We start from the raw sequence: 20,100 nt of genomic DNA, 5'->3' as shown, positions 1-20,100 counted from the left end.
TACGGGGCACGGAGGCGGTGCGGAATTCGGGGCTGGTGCGGGATCCGGGGGCGGTGCAGATCCTGGGGGCGGTGCGAGACTCTCGGGGGCGGTGCGGAACCCAGGGGAGGTGCGGCACCCCTGGGGGCTGTGCAGTCCGGGGGGCGGTGCGGGATTGAGGAGCGGTGCAGATCCAGTGGCAGTGCGGGACTCGGGGGCGGTGCGGATCCGGGAGCGGTGCAGATCCCATGGGCAGTGCGGTTCAGGGGCGGTGCGGAACTCGGGGGCGGTGCGGATCCAGGGGCGGTGCAGATGCTGGGGGCGGTGCGAGACTCGGGGACGGTGCGGATCGCAGGGGCGGTGCGGAACCCGAGGAGGCGGTGCGGGACCCGGGGGCGGTACGGTGCGGTGCGGCCATGGCAGAGCCCGTGTGTCCCGGCTCGTCCCCGCTGTTGGTGGCCGCCCGCCGGGCGCACGAAGCGGCTTTCGGGGGGCCGGCGCTGCTGGCGGCGTGGGCTCCTGGCCGGGTCAACCTCATCGGCGAGCACACTGACTACAACGGCGGCTTCGTGCTGCCCATGGTAAGGGATGGGCAGTGCTCCGCCGCTCCGGCCCCGGAATCCCGCCGTGTCACCCTTCCGGGTCCCCTCTGAAAGCCCTCGGGGGTCCCCTGCCCCAGGATGTCCCCTACGGGATGCAGGACTCGCAGCATCAGGCGCTCCGCAGAGCAGTTCCTCACTCACTGCAGGGGGAATGTGATCCCCCTTCCCAACCACCTCTTCGAGATTCTTTTCTGCCACCCTTTCAAACAATTTCCTGTTCACGGAGAGCGATGTTTTTGGTGGTGGCGCTGGCTCGGAGCAGCAGGAGCTTCCTGCTTCGTCCGAGCGCCTTCGGCTCAGCGTGGAAGTCCCCACTCAGTCCTAAATCAAATGTAGAGCTAATTATTGTGAGGCCGAAGAGCGTGGGAGCAGGTCAGCTGAATTCCTTGGCAGGCAAGAAAACTTCCCGAAGTCTCTCCCATTCTCGTCGTGGTAACCATCCCCCCAGGAGCCCGATAACCAGCCCCTGGCACTGAACTGGGGGGTCCATCACAACATTTAGCAGGAAGACTGGTGCTAAGTGGTAATAAATAGCCAGAAAGTTTAAATCTGTGCTGAGCTAGACCATACAGTGGGGGTTCTGCAGAGACAGGGCTAAGGGAAACATGTGTTGGCTGCTCCAGCTGTGAGTTGAACCAGCCACCACTGTCTCCTGCCACCCGTGGGGGTACTCTGAGGGATGCCAAGGGGTCTGAGCCCACCTTCCCCACCCCCAGGCTCTGCAACTGGGGACAGTGCTGGTGGGATCCCCCACGCAGGATGGGACCATCTCCATCCTCACCACCTCGGCGGAGGCGGATGAGCCCCACAGGGTGCAGTTCCCAGCTCCCCACCATGGCAGCTCCCTGAGCCCAGGACAGCCTCGCTGGGCCAACTACATCAAGGGTGTCATCCAGCACTACCGGGGTAAGGCCCAGACTGGTGGGTGGGTCAGAGACCCCCTTGTACAGGGCTAGTGTTCAGCACCCAGCTTTGTGTGCCCTCCAGGGGCTCTTGCAGTGCTGGTGCAATCCTGAAACTCTGCCAGGACCAGGCTCCAGCAGAGACGCTCTCAGCTCCAAAGCCCCCTGTGTTTGGGAGGGAGTGCCTTGGCCACCCGCTGCCACGGGTCAGCCTGTTTTGAAATGGAATGTTGGACAGGGGCTTCTTGCTGTCTTTCCCTGTGAGCTGTGGGGCACCCCCAGCCCTCCAGGGGCTCACAGCCCCCCTCCTCCCTTGTCTTCCCACAGGTGGTCCCGTGCCAGGCTTCAGCGCCGTGATCGCCAGTGACATCCCCCTGGGTGGGGGCCTCTCCAGCTCAGCTGCTCTGGAGGTGGCCACTTACACCTTCCTCCAGCAGCTCTGCCCTGGTAAGGCTGCAGCTGGTCCTGGTCCTGGTGTTTCCAGGTGGGAACTGGAATGAGGGGGGCGCCCTCAGCAAGATCCCACAGATCCCTTGGGGAAATGCCACCATGGAGTGGGTCACAACTGCACACTGCTGCCAGAGCTGGCACTGCTGTGACTGTGTCATCCAGCCTGTGGGTCATCCAGCTTGACCTTCCCTGACCTCTAAAATCCTTGAACCACTCCCCAGGCTGGCCAGGGGGATAAGAGGATGTTCCCTTTGGAGCACCTTCTCACCACGCTCATGTCCCCAGAAATCAAGAGGTCTGAGATACCAGTCTTAAATTATCACCTTTAGCTGAATCTGGGGACCCACAATGGCAAGGATGCTGTGCAGTGGTGCAGGAGCAAGGAGCTGCAAAACCCCATTCCATGGGATTACCTCCATGTTGGCTCCCTCTGCTCCAGGGCAAGGGATCGTGGTCCTGGAGCTGCTAACCTGTGTCTCTCTGCTCTGGCACAGATGATGGTGACTTGGTAGCCAAGGCACTGGTGTGCCAGAAAGCGGAGCACACGTTTGCTGGGATGCCCTGTGGGATCATGGACCAGTTCATATCTGTGATGGGCAAGGAAGGCCACGCGCTGCTCATCGACTGCAGGTCAGGGCCGAGCACTGAGCATACTATGCTGTGCCCACCCCCTCGGGCAGCTGGGGACGAGCTGGTCCTGTGGCCTTGAAATAAGTGCAGAAGTGCAGGAAAGGGTTAACCCCTGAACTCAGCCCGAAATGTCATTATGGGGATGGATGGATGGGGCTGCCTGCATTTAATTCCTCCTTGGCTTGATTCCTCCTCCTACAGCCTTTCTGCTGCTTGTCTGTCCCTTTCCCACTTTCATTAGGGACTGTTATGAAACTAATTGGGAGGGAGAGAAATGGCCAAGCGAAATCCTAAACCACCTGGACTTTGCCTCTGTGGTTCAGGAACTGCCTGCCACGTGGCTTCACACCGATGTCCAAGGGCTGGAATGGGCAGAGTGGGCAGGCACATGGCCCACACTGAGCTCTTGCTGCAGGTCACTGGAGACTGTCCCTGTCCCACTGACCGATGCCAGGCTGGCTGTCCTCATCACCAACTCCAACGTGCGGCACACGCTGACGGGCAGTGAGTACCCCACGCGCCGGCGGCACTGTGAGGAGGCAGCAGCAGCACTTGGCAAGGCCAGCCTGCGGGATGCCACCATGGCTGAGCTGGAAGGTGGGGACAGTCCCTCCCTTTGCTCCTCAGGGTATCAGGAACTCGGGGCCCTGTGGCACCAGGTGAGACCGTGAGGTAGCCCCAGGGACAGGTGTCTGGGTGCACACACTGGGATGGGAGTGTGCTGTACCTAGAGGAGCTCTGGCACAGCGTGGTGGCAGGATGTAGCAGTACTTGCTCTCAGCAGCATCTGTGGGTGGCTTGGCTGCAGGGACACACGTGTCTCCACAGCGGCCCGGAGCCGGCTGGGCGAGGAGGTGTATCGGCGGGCCAGGCACGTCATCGGCGAGATAGCACGGACAGCTCAGGCAGCACGAGCTCTGCAGGACAGGGACTACAGAATGTTCGGGAGGCTGATGGTGGAGAGTCACAACTCCCTCAGGTGAGGATGCAGAAAGGGTGCTTGCAGCCTTCCTCACATGCACGTGCACTTATGGGCAGAGCTGGACTGGTACCTGCAGTGTCATTGCAGTGGCTGCACCAAGACACAGGTTTCAGCTGTTTGTGGTGCAGTGGTCATGAGCAGGGCACAGGACAGGGCTAACCATGGGTCTTCTCTCTCCAGGGACGACTATGAAGTGAGCTGCCCTGAGCTGGATGAGCTGGTAGCAGCAGCTCTGGAAGTCGATGGGGTTTATGGCAGCAGGATGACCGGGGGAGGCTTCGGAGGCTGCACAGTGACACTGCTGGAAGCTGGGGCTGCAGAGAGAGCCCAGCAACACATCCAGGTATGCAGCAGAAAAGGGCCAGGAGATTGACTTAAAGATCCCAAGGGAACACTCAGAGGCACAGCTTGGAAATGCTGTTGAGGGGTGCTCCTGAGGCACTTAGGGTTAGTGGAGCCCATCCAGGGCCATGAAGGGACCAAGGCTGTTCATGCCACTAAGCAGTTACAGCCTGGGAATGATCTCAGTGCCATCACCAATGTTCTCTAAATCAGCACCTCAGTGTGCACTGGTAGCTGAAAATGCCAGCAGAATGGGAGTGTATGAGATTATGGTGCAGCCTGTAAATAGTTGGGGGGATAAAGAAGGGGCAGAGGAAAGTCTGAAATGAGGAGAGACCAAAAGGGCTGTGCCTCTACTAGAGCTGGGAGAGAGGGAACATGACCAGGAGTTACAAAACTGTGAAGGGGGTAGATAGAGTGTGGAACTGACCCTCAAATCCTCCAAAATATCAACCAGGGACCTCTGAATGAGTTAGAACATCAGAGCCAAGGAAGTGCTGCAGAGTGCTGGAGGTGGAGTTTAGAGTTTTCTGGTGTCACAGAGGCCATGAAGCCTCATCAGGATCAAAAAGAGGTTGGAAAAAATCATAGACAACAGTCCAGAAGGTGCTACTGAAGCATCAGCTGGGGTTGTATTGGTATCCATGGAATGTACCACGGCATCTCGGGCAGTGGCTGGGACAAGATGCTGTCCCCAAAAAGTATCTGACTGGCTGCTATTGGAGTGGTGGTGGGTCCAGATGGGTGCTGGGCTGACCAGCAGGACCTTTATCCCTGGCTCTGGGATCCCCCAGCCCAGCCCCAGGGCACCAGCACTGACTGCTCCTTTTGTCTCTTAGGAGAGATACAGCGGCACAGCCACCTTCTACCTCACCCAGCCCTCTGGAGGGTCAAAGGTGCTGCCCCTGTAGAGGAGTGACCACCTCTCCTGGAATCCCTGGGCTGGAATTGCCTCCTTCTGCTAGGCAGCTGCTTTCCCTGCCTCCCAGGGGGCTCTGTTTGTCCGTCTGCATAATTTGCCTAATAAATGCAAAACATTTGCACAGTCATTCTGTGCCCACTTGAGCCAAAGTCAGTGGGGACCAGATGAGACTGGTTTAACTCCAGTTTGAACTGGTATAATGAGCCATTACCAGGGCTATGGGGCCCAGTAGTGCCTCTGGAACAGTGGGTGCAGGAGGGGATGGCAGGGGAGGAGCAGCAGGCACTAACAGTTGGCAGAAGTTCCTGTTTGGGAATCTGCCTCTGGCACACTTCCTTCATCTGCTGCAGATGGAGGCTAGTGGGGGGGATTTTTTTTCTATCTTTTTTTTTTAAATAAAAGGGAAGAGGCACAGTGTAGAGAAAACATTTATTGAGTGCAAGAGGAAGCCATCAGATCAAAGACCTGCTCTGGATCCACTGTAGAAGGGCTGAAACAGCACCAGCCCTAATGACCAGATGAAATTGAAAAAGACAGGCATGGGTTAGTGCACAAACTGCTGTGTGGGGAGGGTGTGATTCCCTGGAGAGCAGCTGATGGGCCAGGCCCTGCTCTTGGATAAGGGAATAGTCTTTGGTTAAAATGCTTGGAAGTGAGACTCCCTTTTTACCCAGTTTCCAGTGTTTTACCCTCGACCACAAAGCACAAGAAAAAAGGCTCATGGAGTCCTTGGGCAGGAGGAGACATGTCAGCTGGAGAGGAAACCCCAACCACAGAGGTGAGATGGCAACAGGGAGGCAGGCAGGCTAATGCCACTGGCACTTGCTCAGGAAAAATAAGCGCTGCTTGAAGGCACAGTAAAACCACAGGGCTGGTGAAGTATCTCTTGAACCAAGTTCAAAACTGACCCAGCGCCAGCTGCAATCCTGGAAACTCCCGTGGACTTTGGCTCAGAGATGTACAACCCTGCCCAAGGAAATGAAAAGCTAGGAGAGGAGAGGGAATTCGTGGTAGTGAGTTCTTCTTCAGACTCCAAAAGAAAAGGAAACAAAAAAAAGAAAAAGGGGAAAAAAAGAAAGAAAAGCCAAGGTCCATTGTGAGATCAAACCAGGCTGGTGCTGCTGCCAGGGTGACCCGGCAGCTGCTGTTTTGGTTGGAAGCTCTAGCCCAGGGCTGTGGCAGCTGCTGCTCTGGGCAGGCTCCTGCCTCTCCACAGGCTCCTGGACTGCTCCCACGTGGCTGGAACACACCAGGGAAACGTGCTGCTTGGCAGGACATGGAGCCCAATTGTTCTCACTGGCAGAAAGGGCAGGGAGACGCTGGGCATTGTGCCCAGAGCCACACAATGAAGCCTGGCGAGGTCTCAGCTCAGCCCAGAGTTGTGGCTGGGGCAGAAAGGGTCTCAGAGATGTGCTCAGGATGGTGTGAGCACCTGCTGTTCTGAGGCTTGCTCTTGCTTTGTGCTTACTTGTGGATCACAGGTCCCTTTATGGACATTGCTGCTGGGCAAAAAGTCTTTTAAAAGATCCCCAGCATCACCTGCCCTGAAATCTCACACTGTCCACATCAGCCATGTAAGAAATCCCAGCACTGCTCCCATCTCCACTGCTGGGCCCACCCCCATCCCTCCCCTCTGGGCAGCCCCCATTCCTTCTGTGCTCATGTGCCATGGTGGGAGAGCACGTGGCTGGTGGATGCCCTGCAGTGAGTGGGTCTGCTCACTTGCATCCTTCTGGCAGGAGTCTCTGTTGCTGGGGGATAGAAAGTCCATCAGCTCCTCAACAGGCTCATCACAGGGTTCAAATGGCCTTTGAATCAAGCCCTTAACAAATTTCTTCCAGTTAGTCACGTTTCCCAGCAGCCACTGTTCCAGTGTAGCCTTTACATTCAGCACACATCTCATCCACCTCCTTTTTTTATAAAATAATAAAATACATATATATATTTATATATATACTATGAAAACTGTACAATATTGTATGCAAAAATAAAAAAGCAGAGGCCATCAACTAGTAACGCTACAGAAACAAAAGGTTATTCTTGCTATCATGGTACCAAGTGTCAGCAGTGAAGGACAGACACAAACAGGTGCAGTAAGAAAGCACAGGTTACCCCCAAACCCTACTTTGCAGCTCTCATAAAAAAACCCCAAACAGATCAAATAACCATCTCCAGTGGACAGGTGAGTTGCCAGAGAGCCTGGAGGAAAGATGGAAACTGTGACCCTCTGTAAATCAGGATTTTGCCCGTAGAGATCCTCTCAAAACAGAGGAGCTAAGAATAAAGCATTCTTCTCCGTTTACCTGGGGAGAGGCTGGAGCCATGGAGACACCCAAATTTCATCTCTGAAGGATCAGCTGGATCATCACACATCTGATGACCCAGCTGTGCCAGAGCTTTGATTGCACTGGGCTTCAAAGAACTCCAGAGCTTGGAGTGCCAGGGAGGGTCTGTGCCCACAGCAGGAGCTGCCCAGGCACTGCAGCAGTGTCCGAAGCACCCTTGGGTCGTTCCATGAAGTCCTGCCATCTGATCCCAAATGTCCTGCTGGTGCTCAGCCTGCCCCGGCTCAGGCCTCGTAGAACTGCCTCTCCACCTGCTTGGTGAGGGTCCCGCTGGACATCACGGTCCTGCTGACGAACTCCTGGGTGAGGGTGCTGCTGGTGTTCTCCACGCGCTGGCTGGTCACGAGCATTCCGTCTGCAAGGAGACCACGCTGATTACTGGGCCACAGGGAACAGGGTCTGCCCTGCCTGGTGATTCCAGGCAGAGGTTTGCCCTTAAATACCACTTTCACTGGTGGAAAACCCCTCCTGATCAAGTGATTCAGTACTTTGCTAAGTCAGTGAATAAGATGGATCTCCTAACAGCTGCCAAACTCTCTGTGTTGCAGCGTTAAGCCATTAACTGGGACAACATGGGACAAGATGTTTGTCACACTGCTCTGTTTTTTACTGCTCCAAAGAGATCAAACCTTGCAGGAAAAGCTATGATTTGGTTTCTAGTGATAGTGCTGAAGGACTTTGGAACTCAGTTTTCCCTCTGTGACTGGGCAGCACATATGGAAACAATTGCAACTGCCTCTGGGTCAAAGCTGGGACATGATACAGGAAAGGGTCCAATCCTCTTCATCAGTCTCATCTGATGAACCCTTTTTCCCTGCCTCTGGCACCTGAGGTAAAAGCACTCTCAGAACTTTGGACAGGCAGAATTATTCTTTGTTTTCTGGGGGCTTCAGAGCAACAGAGAGCCTCTACCTGTGAATTGGGGATCCAGAGAGGAATGGCTGATGCTGGTCTTGGTGGTGTATTCAGTGGGGAATTTGTACACTTCTTCCCTCATGTACTGCTGTCCTCCAAACTGGGAGAAAGCACCTGGGAGAAGGAAAAGGCTTGAGTCAGCCAGGAAGTGACAATGAGCTTCCAACCCCTCAACCTTGCACAGTGAGCACCAGCACTCAGCTCAGGAGCTTTCCCCTGCTGACACCAGAGCCAGGTTTAGGAGGAACTGGGAGGACTGGGAAGGTCTCACACCTGTGCAGTGTAAGAAGCTGCCTCCAGGCATAAGGCAGAAATTTCACTCCAGGAATTGCGTTCCCTTCTCTGAGAGGTTTCTTATCTTTACACCTCCCCAGAGATGTGGTACTGTACCTCTGTCCTGAGATTGAATGGTGATAAGGCCTTCTCTCTCTGGCCCAAAGCCTTGGGTGGTGTTGGCTTGCACCTTGAACTTGTAAGGGACATTCTCACTCAGGTGGGGCACAGTCAGGGTGGTTTCCAGATTGTCCCCTTCGACGTAGATTGTCCTGGGTTCCCCTAATCCACACAGACATACAGCAGTGAAGAAAGACAAGAGTGAAGGTCCCTCCAAACACTCCCCCAACCTCTGACTGCTGCCTTGCTTTTCCTGAGCTTTGTGCCACCCACAGACTGCGGGTTCTACTAACGGTTAAATCAACCCTGTTTCTCTACAGTGGGGAGCATCAACAACCAACCTCCCCTGGATTTTGGCTGCAATAAGCAACAGGTCCTTCCACTTCCCACCACATTTGTTACACCAGACCAGGCAATGACACAAAGCCTCAGGAGCCAGCAGCTCCCAGGACTGGAATCAGCCTCGTATCCCCACTTTGTCTGCACTGATGCAAGCAGACAACTTTGCTGCTGGTCCCAGCAAAAAAGCAGCAAGTTGCAGCCTTTGCTGGAAGTATCTTGTGCTGTACACACAGAACTGGACTTCCTCAGGCTGGTTCTGTACCTCCTCCATGCAGCATCTCACAGGTGATCCTGTAGCCCAAGATGAGCCCACTGGGCTCGCGGGGTCTCTCCCAGCTGAGGTGAAGGGAGTCTGGGCTGAGGGCTGTGAAAACCAGGGGTCCAGGAGCACAGGGCGTGCTCAGTGTGAAGGGTGAACCTGCAAGGGCATGAGGGACAGGTCACATCACAGAAGGGGAAGCCTGGGAGGGATCTGCACACAGCATTTATGGAATGAGCTGGAAGGTCTCAGTTATCTCCCAGGCAACTCCGAACAGGACAAGAGAACAAAGCCTCAAGCTGCACAAGGGAAGGTTCAGGTTGGACATCAGGAGGAATTTCTTCATGGAAAGGGTTGTTAGACATTGGAGTGGACTGCCCAGGGTGATTGTGGAATGGACATGGCTCTTGGTGCTCTGGTCTAGTTGACAAGGTGGTGACTGGTCACAGGTTGGACTTAGTGATCTTAGAAATCTTTTCTAACCTGAATGATTCTGTGATTGTGTGATTCTACTTAGACAGCAAGTGGAAAGCAAGTGTGTGGGGAAGGAGGCCTTGTTCCTGAGAAGGAGGAAAGGAGAGCTCAGGATGTGGTAAGGGGAGAGAAAACAGGCCAGCACTGTAGACAGCAGCAGAGACATCAGTGCCACCCTTCTCCTGTCCCCCATCCATCTCACCTGGTACAGGACTGAGCGGGCTCTGAGGGTCCACCTGGGACTCTATGGTGATGACTCCTTCCCTCTCGGGGCCCCAGCCCTCCTCACTCTGTGCCTTCACCTTGAAGATGTAGGAGTGGTTGGGCAGCAGGTCCTCCACCACCACTGAGTTCTGGCTGGGGTTGGGGATGGTGATTCGCTTCACGTCTCCTGGGATGCACAGGAAGGGGATGTCAACACCATGTTGTAGGCACCAAGACAAGAGCTATGGCTTTTGCCTAAACTCAAACAAACTCCCTGTAAAGCCACCCAGAGTTCCCCCTGGCCACCTCCATCCCACATTGCCACCAACACTGGGTAGTGCAGGATGTTTTTCCAAAATAGGCTTGGGATAAACAACAGCTTCTGGAAACTTCAAGGATTTTCAGACAAGAAGAATTACATTTTCACTAACACTATCCCAAGATTCATGTAAAAGTAAGCTATTTTCATTTCAATCTTTCTTCAAGTCTGGTGTGTTGAAAGGAAACATCAAGTAAGATGTTTGGGCTGGTGGAAAATGACTCAAAGGTATTTTTGGAGGAGGATTGGAGCAACCCCAGAGATTGTCCACCTATTCAGGAGAAATGGGGAATAAGAGCTGTGGGGTCACTAAAACATTTCCTGCACAAAGAAAGGCTACACAAAAAGCAGATTTGGGACCAATGCCTGAATCCCAGAATAGCCAAGGTTGGAAGGAACCTCTAGTCCAACCATCCCTCCTCAGAGCAGGGTCACCCAGGAGAGGACCTAGACCAGACTCCACCACCTGAAACTCCCCCCACCAGCAGCCTCCTGTTCACTGACCTCCGTTGAGGAGCTGGTACTGCACGCTGTAGCCCTGCACCTCCTTCTCGCAGCACGGCTCCTGCCAGCTCACCTTCAGGGACGTGGGTCCCAGGGCGGAGAACACCAGGCGTGAAGGGGTGTCAGGGATGCCCAGGGGCTTCCTGGGGTCTGAGACAGAAAGGGAATATCAGGGGGGAGGTTTGGGGAACGGGGGCTAAGAGGGCTGGGGGATAGGAGGGAGTGGCACACACAAACATGGAGTAGTCCCAACAGTTTGGGGAGAACATGATGAGATGTTATCTCTGCAAGCTGACTTGGCATACAGGGATGTCCCGTGGCCTTGGAGTGCCAGCCTTGGGTGGGACAAGTCAAGGTAAGCTACCCTGTGGTAGAGAGACCAGAGTAGGGGCCTGGGTGCTGTGTGTGACCCTTCTCACCCACTCCGAAGCACCCTGTCCAGTCTGCCAGAAGCTTCACAGACTTTTCCAGGTGTAGGTCAGTTAAGGCTGGCCCTGGTCTATAAATAAAGCAGTCCAGGGTCTGTTCAAGGGCATGGAGGAAGTGAGGGCCAGGACTGGGTGCTCTGGCTCCTCCTCAGCTCAGCCCAGTGGGACACAAGGCTCATGGCAAGCCCAACAGTCTCCCACTGACACTCAGGGACTGAAACCCATCATTGACAGGGACTTTGGCCTAGGAGCTTGCAGAGGGACATCTCATGTGGGGCACACATTCTCCCCAAGAGTTCTCCAAAAGCCTGTGGAGTAAGACTGGGAACAACAAGCTCATTAGGAATGAAGAGGATGGGGACAATGAGTCGAACAGAGCATGGTAGCAGCAGTGGTGGTGAGTGTTAATCAGTCCAGGTGGGTTGAAACACAGTGGAAGTCACCTGCAAACAGAAAGGTGGTGTGATGGAGGCACAGGCTGATCAGGAGGAAGATCACAGCACACAGCAAGCCATGGAAAGGAGGTCTGGGATGAGCAGTGGATGGCATCAGCTCATGGGTGGACAGTGACTTGGCTGTTATGGGATGTGTGGCTGGGAGGAGACACTGGACAAGCTGTACCTATGTACTTGGACCCATCAGTCATGATTATAGAGTCCCGAAAGCCAATGCAGGGGTAGTAACCCTTCACCTTTGCCCTGCTCCTGAAACCCACATCCCAGGGCCGTGGGATTGTCCTCCCAGCATCTTCACGGATGGGAGGGAGGAGTGTCCCTGGGTAATCTACAGAAGCAGTGCAAGAAGAAAGAGAAAAACACCATTGGAAACACTGGAGTGGGTTCAGCCCAGGTGCTGGTTTCTGCACAGAAGACTTTTTAAAGCTCAGGTTCGAAGAACCTTTTAACAACCTTCTCTCAGCACAGCTGATGTACAGGTGTGGAGCTGAAAGGCAACCACACTGGTAGACAAAGTGAGAAGAAGAGACAAGCTCTTCCTGGACTGCTTTATGGTGTGAGGATAAGGATGGAGCTCCCTTCCCCAAGCATTCCGCATGGGAGTGATGGGAACCCTTTCCAAACTGGTCTGGGAGCATAGAGGCCTTAGCAAAGCATCAAGTGGTGAAGACGTGACCTTCCTGACCTCTGATTCATAGGCCCCCTTAGCTGTGAACACAGTCCTCACCCCAAAAGGACTTTAGGGCATAGATCCAAAGACAGTCATGGGGGTGGAAGGGAAAGACAGGTCCCAACATCACAGTACTCACCGTGCCCCATTGCCGTCGTGGAGTAGTCTCTTGTCAGTGAGGAGCTCCCGATCACCCTGTGCTCCTGATGCACGTGGGAGCTCAGCTGGTGGTAGCTGGTGTTCGTTGTCCTGGTCAGTGAGCCACTGGAGCTGCCAGGGAAGGAGAAGTCCACCCGACCATTCAGCAAGTGTTCTGTGGAAGAAGACACATCATGAGGAATGCGGCTGTGGACAGGGTTGCTGCTCCAGTTTCCATGGGGAGGGAGCAGGAGGCACAACAGTGCCCCTGCCTTGGCTGTATTCCGGCTTCAGCCGCTCTGGGAGGTTGTTCTGGAGCGCTACATCTAGAACAAGCCACGGCCACCCGATGTGAGGATGCAGAAACAAAGAAGTAAACAAGACTTTTCCCTACACCCAGCACCAGACACACTCATGGTGCCCAAGGTAACTCCAGACCTCGGCCTTTCTGGGGCACTGCCTTGTGGTTGTTGCCACGTTCTCTCATCATTCCTTGGATGCAAGGACAGGTTTATAATTTCGGATTTAAAAAGAATGCTGAAGAAAGCAAACAGCCCTTTCTGGAGGCGGTTCCTCCAAATCTCATTCTGGATCTCATCTCAGCTGGATCTGAAAAGTAAACTTCACTCCATTGTTCTGGTCCTTGACAAACCCTGTCCCCTCCCAGTGGGGCAGGGGAGATCAGCCACCCACGAGACAGTGATTTCTGTTTAACAGTCCAGCAGATCTGCCCCAGACGCTCAGGGCACTTAATTAAGGTGGAGAGCTGCCCTTGAAGGTGACACTGGTAGCATCTGAGTTTGCTCCTGCCTTGAAGATCCAGCCTTTTGTAGAATCAACTTGCTAGCAGGCTCCCCAGTCCATGCCGAGATGGGGGTTACCTTGACACTCTTGTGAGCAGACACCACCAGGACAAGATTTTGAAGCAGATCACAGCACATGAACAATGTGTCACACCAACATGAGGATGGGCACAGAGGGGGAGGACAGAGACATGGATTGGGGCAGATCCCGTCCACCAGCCCCTCGGCTCAGAGCAGGACGAGACAGGACACTTGGTGCCGTAACGAAGCCGTCCTTCACCTGCTTGTGGCTGGGGAGTCCCAGTCCTCCTCACACTGCCAGTAGCCATGGTGCTGTCCTCCTCATGGAGGAGACCCTCTGTATCTGAGGAGAGGCGGCTGCTGCCAGAGAGGCGGGGAATGGTTTCAGGTGGGAGCCTCCAGGTGATGCGGCGAAGGTCCAAGTCTTCTCCCAGCAATGGCACATATTTCCACCTGGAGCCTTTTGGGACAACGCAAGCACTGGTGTTGGCATGATCTGCAGGGGGCAGGGTGGGCCACCCACCACCTCCATGCTGGGGAGGGGAAGGGGCAGGAACCAGTGGTAACAGTGTTCATTCACAGCCCGTCCCGCCAAGTGTTGGCTGATGAGTTCAGGCGGTGCAACCACCATTGTGGGGCTGGTAGATGGAGAATGATGGGAGCATGACATGCATGAGGTTCCTCAGCCCCTGGACTGTTTTCCAGCCCTGTGTTCGTTGTGACAAAAGGTGAGAGTCAAACTCCCACCACACACCCATCCCTGTCATGAAGAGTCTGCAACAATTGTCCTCTGCTCAGGAGAGGTTTCGTCACTCCTTGTTGTGCACTCAGGATGGTCGGACTCTTGATGTTTCCATCACTTGCTCTCCAAAAGGACCAAGGACTTGCTCTTGGGACCCAGGCCCTGGAGAACACCCCCCTACTGACAAACCTCATCATTTCACTTATGGCCCATTTTCCTCTCCTTGTCGCAGTACAAGACCAGGGAGTCAGCGGCATTCAGAGAGCGATGTGATGGAGGAAGAGAGACCATTGCCTTCCCAGCACTGCTGAGTTCCCTCCTGTTGGTTTGGCTAAGACCCTGAGCATCCAAGGAACTCACAATTTTATGCCTTGCCAGTGCTTGTTTGCTGACAAGTAACTTTTGTGGACCAGTCAAATGGCAACAGGAAGTGAAGATGAGCAGGGAAGGCCATGAAAAGCTCCTCTCCCACCCCACACTGAGATTTCTCTTTTCCTCATGACTAAGACAAGGAAGCACTGGTCTTATTTACACTGACCAGTCAAGTGTTCCTGTGGATGTAGCTACTGAGCTTTGGAAAGGCTAATCTCTACCATCTCCATGACTTGGATCTCCCCATCTCTAAGAGGAGGAAAGGACCAGTGAAGCCCATTGCTGAAAGCTGTTGCTAAGGAAAATTAATATCAAAAACAACCTTTGCAAACCTCAGAGCAAGGTACCTGAGTCATCAGAGACACTGGGGCGCTTGCTGCCGGCTGGAGAGCGGAGCACATCTGTGCTGTACATCAGGTAGCTGTCGTAGTCCTCACCCCCCTCTGCATCAATGATGGGCACATCAGGGATGATGGGGACTGTAGAACAGGTGGAAAGTACCATTAGACAAGCAGCAGAGAGTCACACAGGCCTCCCACTCTCGGGCTGGCCCTCAGTATTCCTCGGGGTGGCTGGTACAGCCAAGCAAACAGGACATGGGGAGGCAGCTGGGGGTGATGGGGACCTCCCCCCCTCGCCCTGTTCCCCACTCACTGGACATGGGGCGCTTGGGCTGCGTGGCGAGGTTGATGGTGGCTTCTCTCTCAGGGCCCCAGCCAGCACCATTCCTGGCCCTCACCATGTAGCGATAGGGCTGCGACTCCCGCAGGTTTTCTATCAGCACCATGCGCTTCTTCGGGTCTTCAACCAGCACCTTCTTCACAGGGCCAATGGGTACTGCAAACATGGGCACACCTGTCACCCGTGAGACACAGAGGGCCCCACAGCATCCCACCCATGGCCAATAGGCTTGCTAAGCCCAGCTCCAGGACAAGATGCAGCAGCTATTTGGGCTGCTCACAACAGGCATGGCATTGTCCCTGGGAAATTTCCAAACTAAATGCTAAAGTCAACCTACACCAGAGTTCTCCTGTTGCTGGTTTGTCACAAATAGCACCTTACTGACACCCTACCCACAGGTCTAGGCCTATGAGGCAAGTTTTTGAGGTGAAAACCAACATGAAACAATGTAGAAATTAATGGGGACAGAGAGTGTTCTGGGATTTGCAGGATTAAATCCTGACTGGTGATTTTTCTGCACTCCTTCCATCAAGAGCAACCTCTCCAAATCCCAGTTCTCACAAGGAATGTGCTTGGAGCTGTTCTGGTTCTGCTGCTGCCTGTGACCAGCCCAGCCTGCAGAATGTGTACACCAGCCCCTCAGCCTGACTCAACTCATCCACCCAAAGCTCTTACCATTGTCCTCGTTGACGAGCCCATAACTGACTTCATAAGCTGTGATCTCCCCGTTGGTTTCTGCAGGCTCAGCCCAGCTCAGCTGTGTCACAGTGGAAGACACGACGTTGAAAGCCAAGCGACCAGGCTCGCTGGGCACTGGGAAGGCAAGAGCAAAGGGTCCAGGTTACTGCAAGTCAGGAGCCAGAGTCCCCAGATCACAGCTGGGTTGCAATGGGAGATGGTCAGGGCTTGAACCCAAGATCATCAGAAGCTCGAGGCAGGAGCCCTGACCCCACAGTGGGTGCACAGGCACAAACCTGCTCCTACAGGGTGGGAAGAAGGATGTAGAGTGGCTCACCTTCCTCCAGTGTGCGGCAGTGGATGATGTCAGAGTAAGGCCCTTCACCCAGGGCATTGTAGGCACAGACTTGCATCTCATAGTCACAAAAGGGGTAGAGGTTACTCAGCTCAGCTGATGGTGTTTTGACATCAATGAGATGGGCTTCTGACTCAGGGTCCCCTTGGATCCAGTACTTCACCTGGCAAAGCAAGGGCAAGCCATGATTCCTTCAGATCCTCACATAATGGACAAGTAACTCCCCATCTCTTACTAAATCTGCTCTGGGAAGGTGCTGTGCCATTCCTCTGAAATGGGAGGCCACAGCAATCTGGGCATTTCAGAGTAAGTGATGGAAAGGAAGGTGAAACCACTAGGAATCTTTCCTGCAAATTCCACTTCCACCCTGAAATAGCCCCTCAAGGATGGAGGGGGTCAGAAGGGGTGAACTTGCTCCCTCTCTTGGGTGTCTTCTTGGGTCCTTTCAGTACAAATGACTGCATGGAACACATGCAGGGATGGGACCCACACTCTTCCCTGGGATCCATTCACCCCTTACCTTGTATCCCAGAGGTTTTCCCGGTGGAGGAAACCAGTTGAAGTTGATTTCCCTGGAGCTGAGGGCACGGGCATCGGGATTGAGTGGTGCACTTGGGCGGCCTTTGGGGGACTGGGGCACCTGGCCCAGGCCAGTCATCGGGGGGATACCATCCACCAGCTCTGCAGACATGAGGAAGAAAGATCACATTAGTGCCAGCCCTCACCTTGGAAGACAAAGGAAGTGTGCCTCTTGCCAGCACTGCCCTGCCACGCTGTGATAAACTTGTTACTTACATTTTTGATCCACCTGATGACACCCCTTACAGTTTTCCTTGTCCAGCCACAGAGGCCACCAAGCACGGCTCGTGGCAGCCTCTCCCATATTCTTATAGCTTTTTATTCAAATTCCCAATGAAAAGGAATAAACAATCCACTCTATTTCCTTCTGCGAGGTGTATTATCCCCTTTCTTCCCACCCACCCTCTATTCCCACTCGTGCCTCTAGAGGGAGTCCCAAATCTACCAGTCAGAGAGGGAGGACTCTCCTGGTTGCTGCTTTTTTTGAGTGACGAGCAGCACTGGAGCCCTGTAACACCACCTCGGGTTCGGCTGGGCTAGTGTGGGGGTCCCACAACCCCGGCTGCCATTCTCAACCCCTGGAATGACTGCCAGCCCCTACCTGGGTCGGCGATGGTCACCGTGGTCTGGGCGTACCGGCCGATCTTGGCGCCGTACTTGGGATGGAGGAGGTCGATGGCAAATTGCTTGAGCTGGTAGTTGTTTAGGAGGGTGTCTAGTTCGGTCAGCTCCAGCAAGGGGACCTGCACCTCCTTTCGGGTCTCCCCAGGCTGGAAGACCAGCTCACCCTCTGTGAGGATGTAGTCCTGGAGGAGAAGGAAGAGGTGTGTGATGAGGAGAAGAGAGAGGTGTGCTCAAGGCAAGGCTGCATGGGGCTCTGAGCAACCTGGTCTAGTGGAAGATGTCCCTGCTCATGGCAGGGAGTTAGAACTAGGTGATCTTTAAGGTCCTGTCCAACTTAAGCCATTCCATGATTCAATGATTACAGCTCATGGAGTCCATGAGGAGGCTCCCAGAGAGCTTCCCCTCATCTCCCGGTCAATCCCCATTTGCCTCTCAGTGCCCACAGCTCCAGAAGCAGCTGGTACCCTCTGCCTCAGGCACAGGCATCCTTTCAGGTCCCTGAGGCACAGGGAGCAAGGGATGGAGTGGAATATCTACCCTGTGCCAACCTCAAGCCTTGGGTCCCCCCTCCCAGCCTCATCCCTTTTGAGGCTGATCAACCACTCTTCTCCAGCCCCAGGGCTGTCTCTTTCCCAGCCCTCTGTTCCCACACGTTCCTGCCTGCCCAGGCCAGGAACAGTGCCCTTACCCTGCCATTCTTGGCGGTGAGATCCCGAGTCCTGTAGGTGACTTGGGATTTCCCATTGTCTATGATCTCCCGGACCACAGGGATCTTGGCCAGCTTGTCAAAGCGGCTGTGGGAATAGGCTGGCTGCAAGAAGGTGATGAGGCTGCTGGCTGGAAGAGGAAGGAGAAAAGGAGTGTATTACAAACACTCTGATGTCCTCCCAGAACAGAGTTCTCATCACCTACAGGTGTGAACTGTACATGAAATATTAATGCATGGGCTGGAGACTTCATCTCGCCCAGTTAGGGCTCCCTGCTCAAAACAGCCAGGCAGGAAGCAGAGACAAAGTGCTGGGAACATTCACCTGCCCCAAGCACAGCATAACAGCAAAGAGGTTCTGCTTCACTCTATCAATCTATGAATTGGAGCAGCAGAGGCACATGGATCTGTCATGGAATCTGTAGCATCTGAACTTGTAATGGTCAAATATTTGAGTCTCTGTCAGCAGGAATGACAGCCCTCCTTTGCATGTTTTATGCTCCACTTTAGCCCTAGGTAACTTCAGTAGGAATCACCAAGCAAGTCTCTGCTCTGTGATCTTGGGGTGCTCTGATACACAGACTGTGCCTTCCTTACAAACCACATCATTCCCTCTGGACACAGGACACCCGACACAAACACCTTTCTCATGCCACAGTCGCAGCCCTTCACCTTGTTCTTTGATGATGGTGATGTTCACAACCCTGCGGCCAATCTTTGCGATGCCATTGGGGACCTCAATGGCCTCCACCTGCAGCTGCTTCTCATCATCATCCTCCTCCCTGATGAAGAGTGGAACACGGACATCCACCAGCTCCACGGCCTCTTGGAACTCCACCATCCCCTGAGCATCTGGAGGAAGAGGCAAAGATTGGAGGTGGGAAATGCCCCCCATGCTCAGCCAGGAGGCAGCGCTGGGCTCTGCTCCCCACCTTGGTCTGAGGTCACTGTGTAATATCCCGGTGCAACCTTCAGGTCATTGAAAGCCTCGTGAGAAACATGTTTTTCCACTGCTTTGATGATGTCTGCCTTGGCTGAGCGAGGAGCAGTGAGCACTGTGTCCACAATGGTGTGATCCTGCCTGGGAGGGGGGAAGAGAAAGGTGGGAAAGAGCTGAGACCAGAGATGCTCATCTCACACAGCAGCTCTAGGGCCAATGAGTGTGTGGGGCATTCGGCCACTCCACACCTGTGTGCACAAAGAGAGAGAAGCTGCACAAGAGAGGGCTGCAAGTTGCTCTTACCTTTTCCCAGAATTGGGCTGTAACCTGGGGGAATGAAAAAAACCAAATCAGAGTGACTAACGTATTTGGAGAGACAAAGTGCTGTGTGAATCACAGCCCTGTGCAGGTCTGAGCTGCAGCACTGCCCTGCGGGTGCCAACCCATCCCACAGAGCCCATGGCCCCAGCACGTTCCCTCCTGCCTGGCTGCTCCCTCCCACCCTGGGTTTCCCAATGCAATGAGGAACGTGCCTGCAGGGGAGATCACATCTTTATCAGGCCATGGGGAGAGGATACCACTCCCTTCTCAGCAGTGGCATCCCCAAACTCCTCCTGGCCTGCACTCCCAGCTTTGCACCAGACTGAAACTTTGCCCATTAAACACCATGCAATCAAGATTTGTTCCTGCTGGTCCAAAGCCATATGAAGCTGAGATTTCCTGCACAACTGGGGGGGCTCTGCTCTGGTGAAGCACCACTCCAGGTTTGTGCCAATGACATCTCACAAACTATGCTCCCTCCCAACATCCCAGATGTCACACCCCATCCCTGCAGTCCACCCCACCATCAGCAGGGCCCTGGGGGAACCCTGCTCTGCAGGTCTCACCTCCGCTGACTCACCTGAACTTGGTCTGCTGGAGCTTGTGGCAGCCAGGGATGTGCTTGAAAACATCATTCAGCTGCAAGAAGCAACAGGGACTCTCACAAGGTACCCCTTGTTGAACAAGGATGTCAGCAGGCTCAAGGGCCCTTTGGCCACCTCAGGTCCTCCCCCCTCACCCTCCCACACCAGGCTTCTTCCCAGGACAGGGCAAGAGGCTGCAAATTGAAGCCAAACAAGAGCTTCGAATCACACACCCCAAAGCAAACCTCAAATCTCATCAACAATGCTTTGTTAATTCTTACAATTGTGATCTTACAACCTGTGCTTTTCTCAGAAAGAGGTAAAATCGCTCCTTCCTTTCAAGAGCTGTCTGGGTCCACAGGAAAGGGGCACTTGCCCTTCCCAGCATCACAGACAGCCCCTCAGTGTGTGTGGCTGTCCCCAGGCCCACCCCAAGCCC

The 20,100-nt window shown here is 54.3% G+C and overlaps 2 protein-coding genes across 4 annotated transcripts in view; one reads left to right on the top strand and one right to left on the bottom strand.

Moving 5' to 3' along the window:
* The first annotated feature begins 195 nt into the window (after positions 1-195).
* On the top strand, positions 196-5,872 carry GALK1 (galactokinase 1). The gene is made up of 8 exons (XM_071574029.1): positions 196-560; positions 1,298-1,487; positions 1,811-1,930; positions 2,428-2,563; positions 2,979-3,160; positions 3,392-3,542; positions 3,726-3,888; positions 4,727-5,872. The coding sequence occupies exons 1-8, from the start codon at positions 228-230 to the stop codon at positions 4,796-4,798; spliced, it is 1,347 nt and encodes a 448-aa protein (XP_071430130.1). The 5' UTR covers positions 196-227; the 3' UTR covers positions 4,799-5,872.
* The window catches only part of ITGB4 (integrin subunit beta 4), a 29,265-nt gene continuing 14,389 nt past the window's right edge, over positions 5,225-20,100 (bottom strand). Inside the window, exons 21-40 of one of the 3 annotated variants that reach the window (XM_071574028.1) lie at positions 19,658-19,716; positions 19,060-19,083; positions 18,749-18,897; positions 18,489-18,668; positions 17,799-17,947; positions 17,088-17,292; positions 16,428-16,588; positions 15,890-16,070; positions 15,550-15,687; positions 14,848-15,030; positions 14,541-14,672; positions 13,339-13,539; positions 12,257-12,430; positions 11,614-11,775; positions 10,565-10,714; positions 9,740-9,928; positions 9,067-9,222; positions 8,460-8,624; positions 8,067-8,183; positions 5,225-7,509 (exon numbers count right to left, since the gene is read on the bottom strand). In XM_071574028.1, the coding sequence (XP_071430129.1) occupies positions 7,379-7,509; positions 8,067-8,183; positions 8,460-8,624; positions 9,067-9,222; positions 9,740-9,928; positions 10,565-10,714; positions 11,614-11,775; positions 12,257-12,430; positions 13,339-13,539; positions 14,541-14,672; positions 14,848-15,030; positions 15,550-15,687; positions 15,890-16,070; positions 16,428-16,588; positions 17,088-17,292; positions 17,799-17,947; positions 18,489-18,668; positions 18,749-18,897; positions 19,060-19,083; positions 19,658-19,716 (3,006 nt within the window). In that variant the 3' untranslated portion in view covers positions 5,225-7,378. The remainder of the gene's footprint in view (positions 7,510-8,066; positions 8,184-8,459; positions 8,625-9,066; positions 9,223-9,739; positions 9,929-10,564; positions 10,715-11,613; positions 11,776-12,256; positions 12,431-13,338; positions 13,540-14,540; positions 14,673-14,847; positions 15,031-15,549; positions 15,688-15,889; positions 16,071-16,427; positions 16,589-17,087; positions 17,293-17,798; positions 17,948-18,488; positions 18,669-18,748; positions 18,898-19,059; positions 19,084-19,657; positions 19,717-20,100) is intronic. The other 2 variants (XM_071574026.1, XM_071574027.1) reach the window with 2 other exon arrangements.

The sequence above is a fragment of the Pithys albifrons genome, chromosome 19 (genome assembly GCF_047495875.1).
Source record: "Pithys albifrons albifrons isolate INPA30051 chromosome 19, PitAlb_v1, whole genome shotgun sequence".
Lineage (NCBI taxonomy): Eukaryota > Metazoa > Chordata > Aves > Passeriformes > Thamnophilidae > Pithys > Pithys albifrons.
Note: the sequence above shows the minus strand (reverse complement) of the source record. Positions and strands in the feature narration are given on the sequence as shown.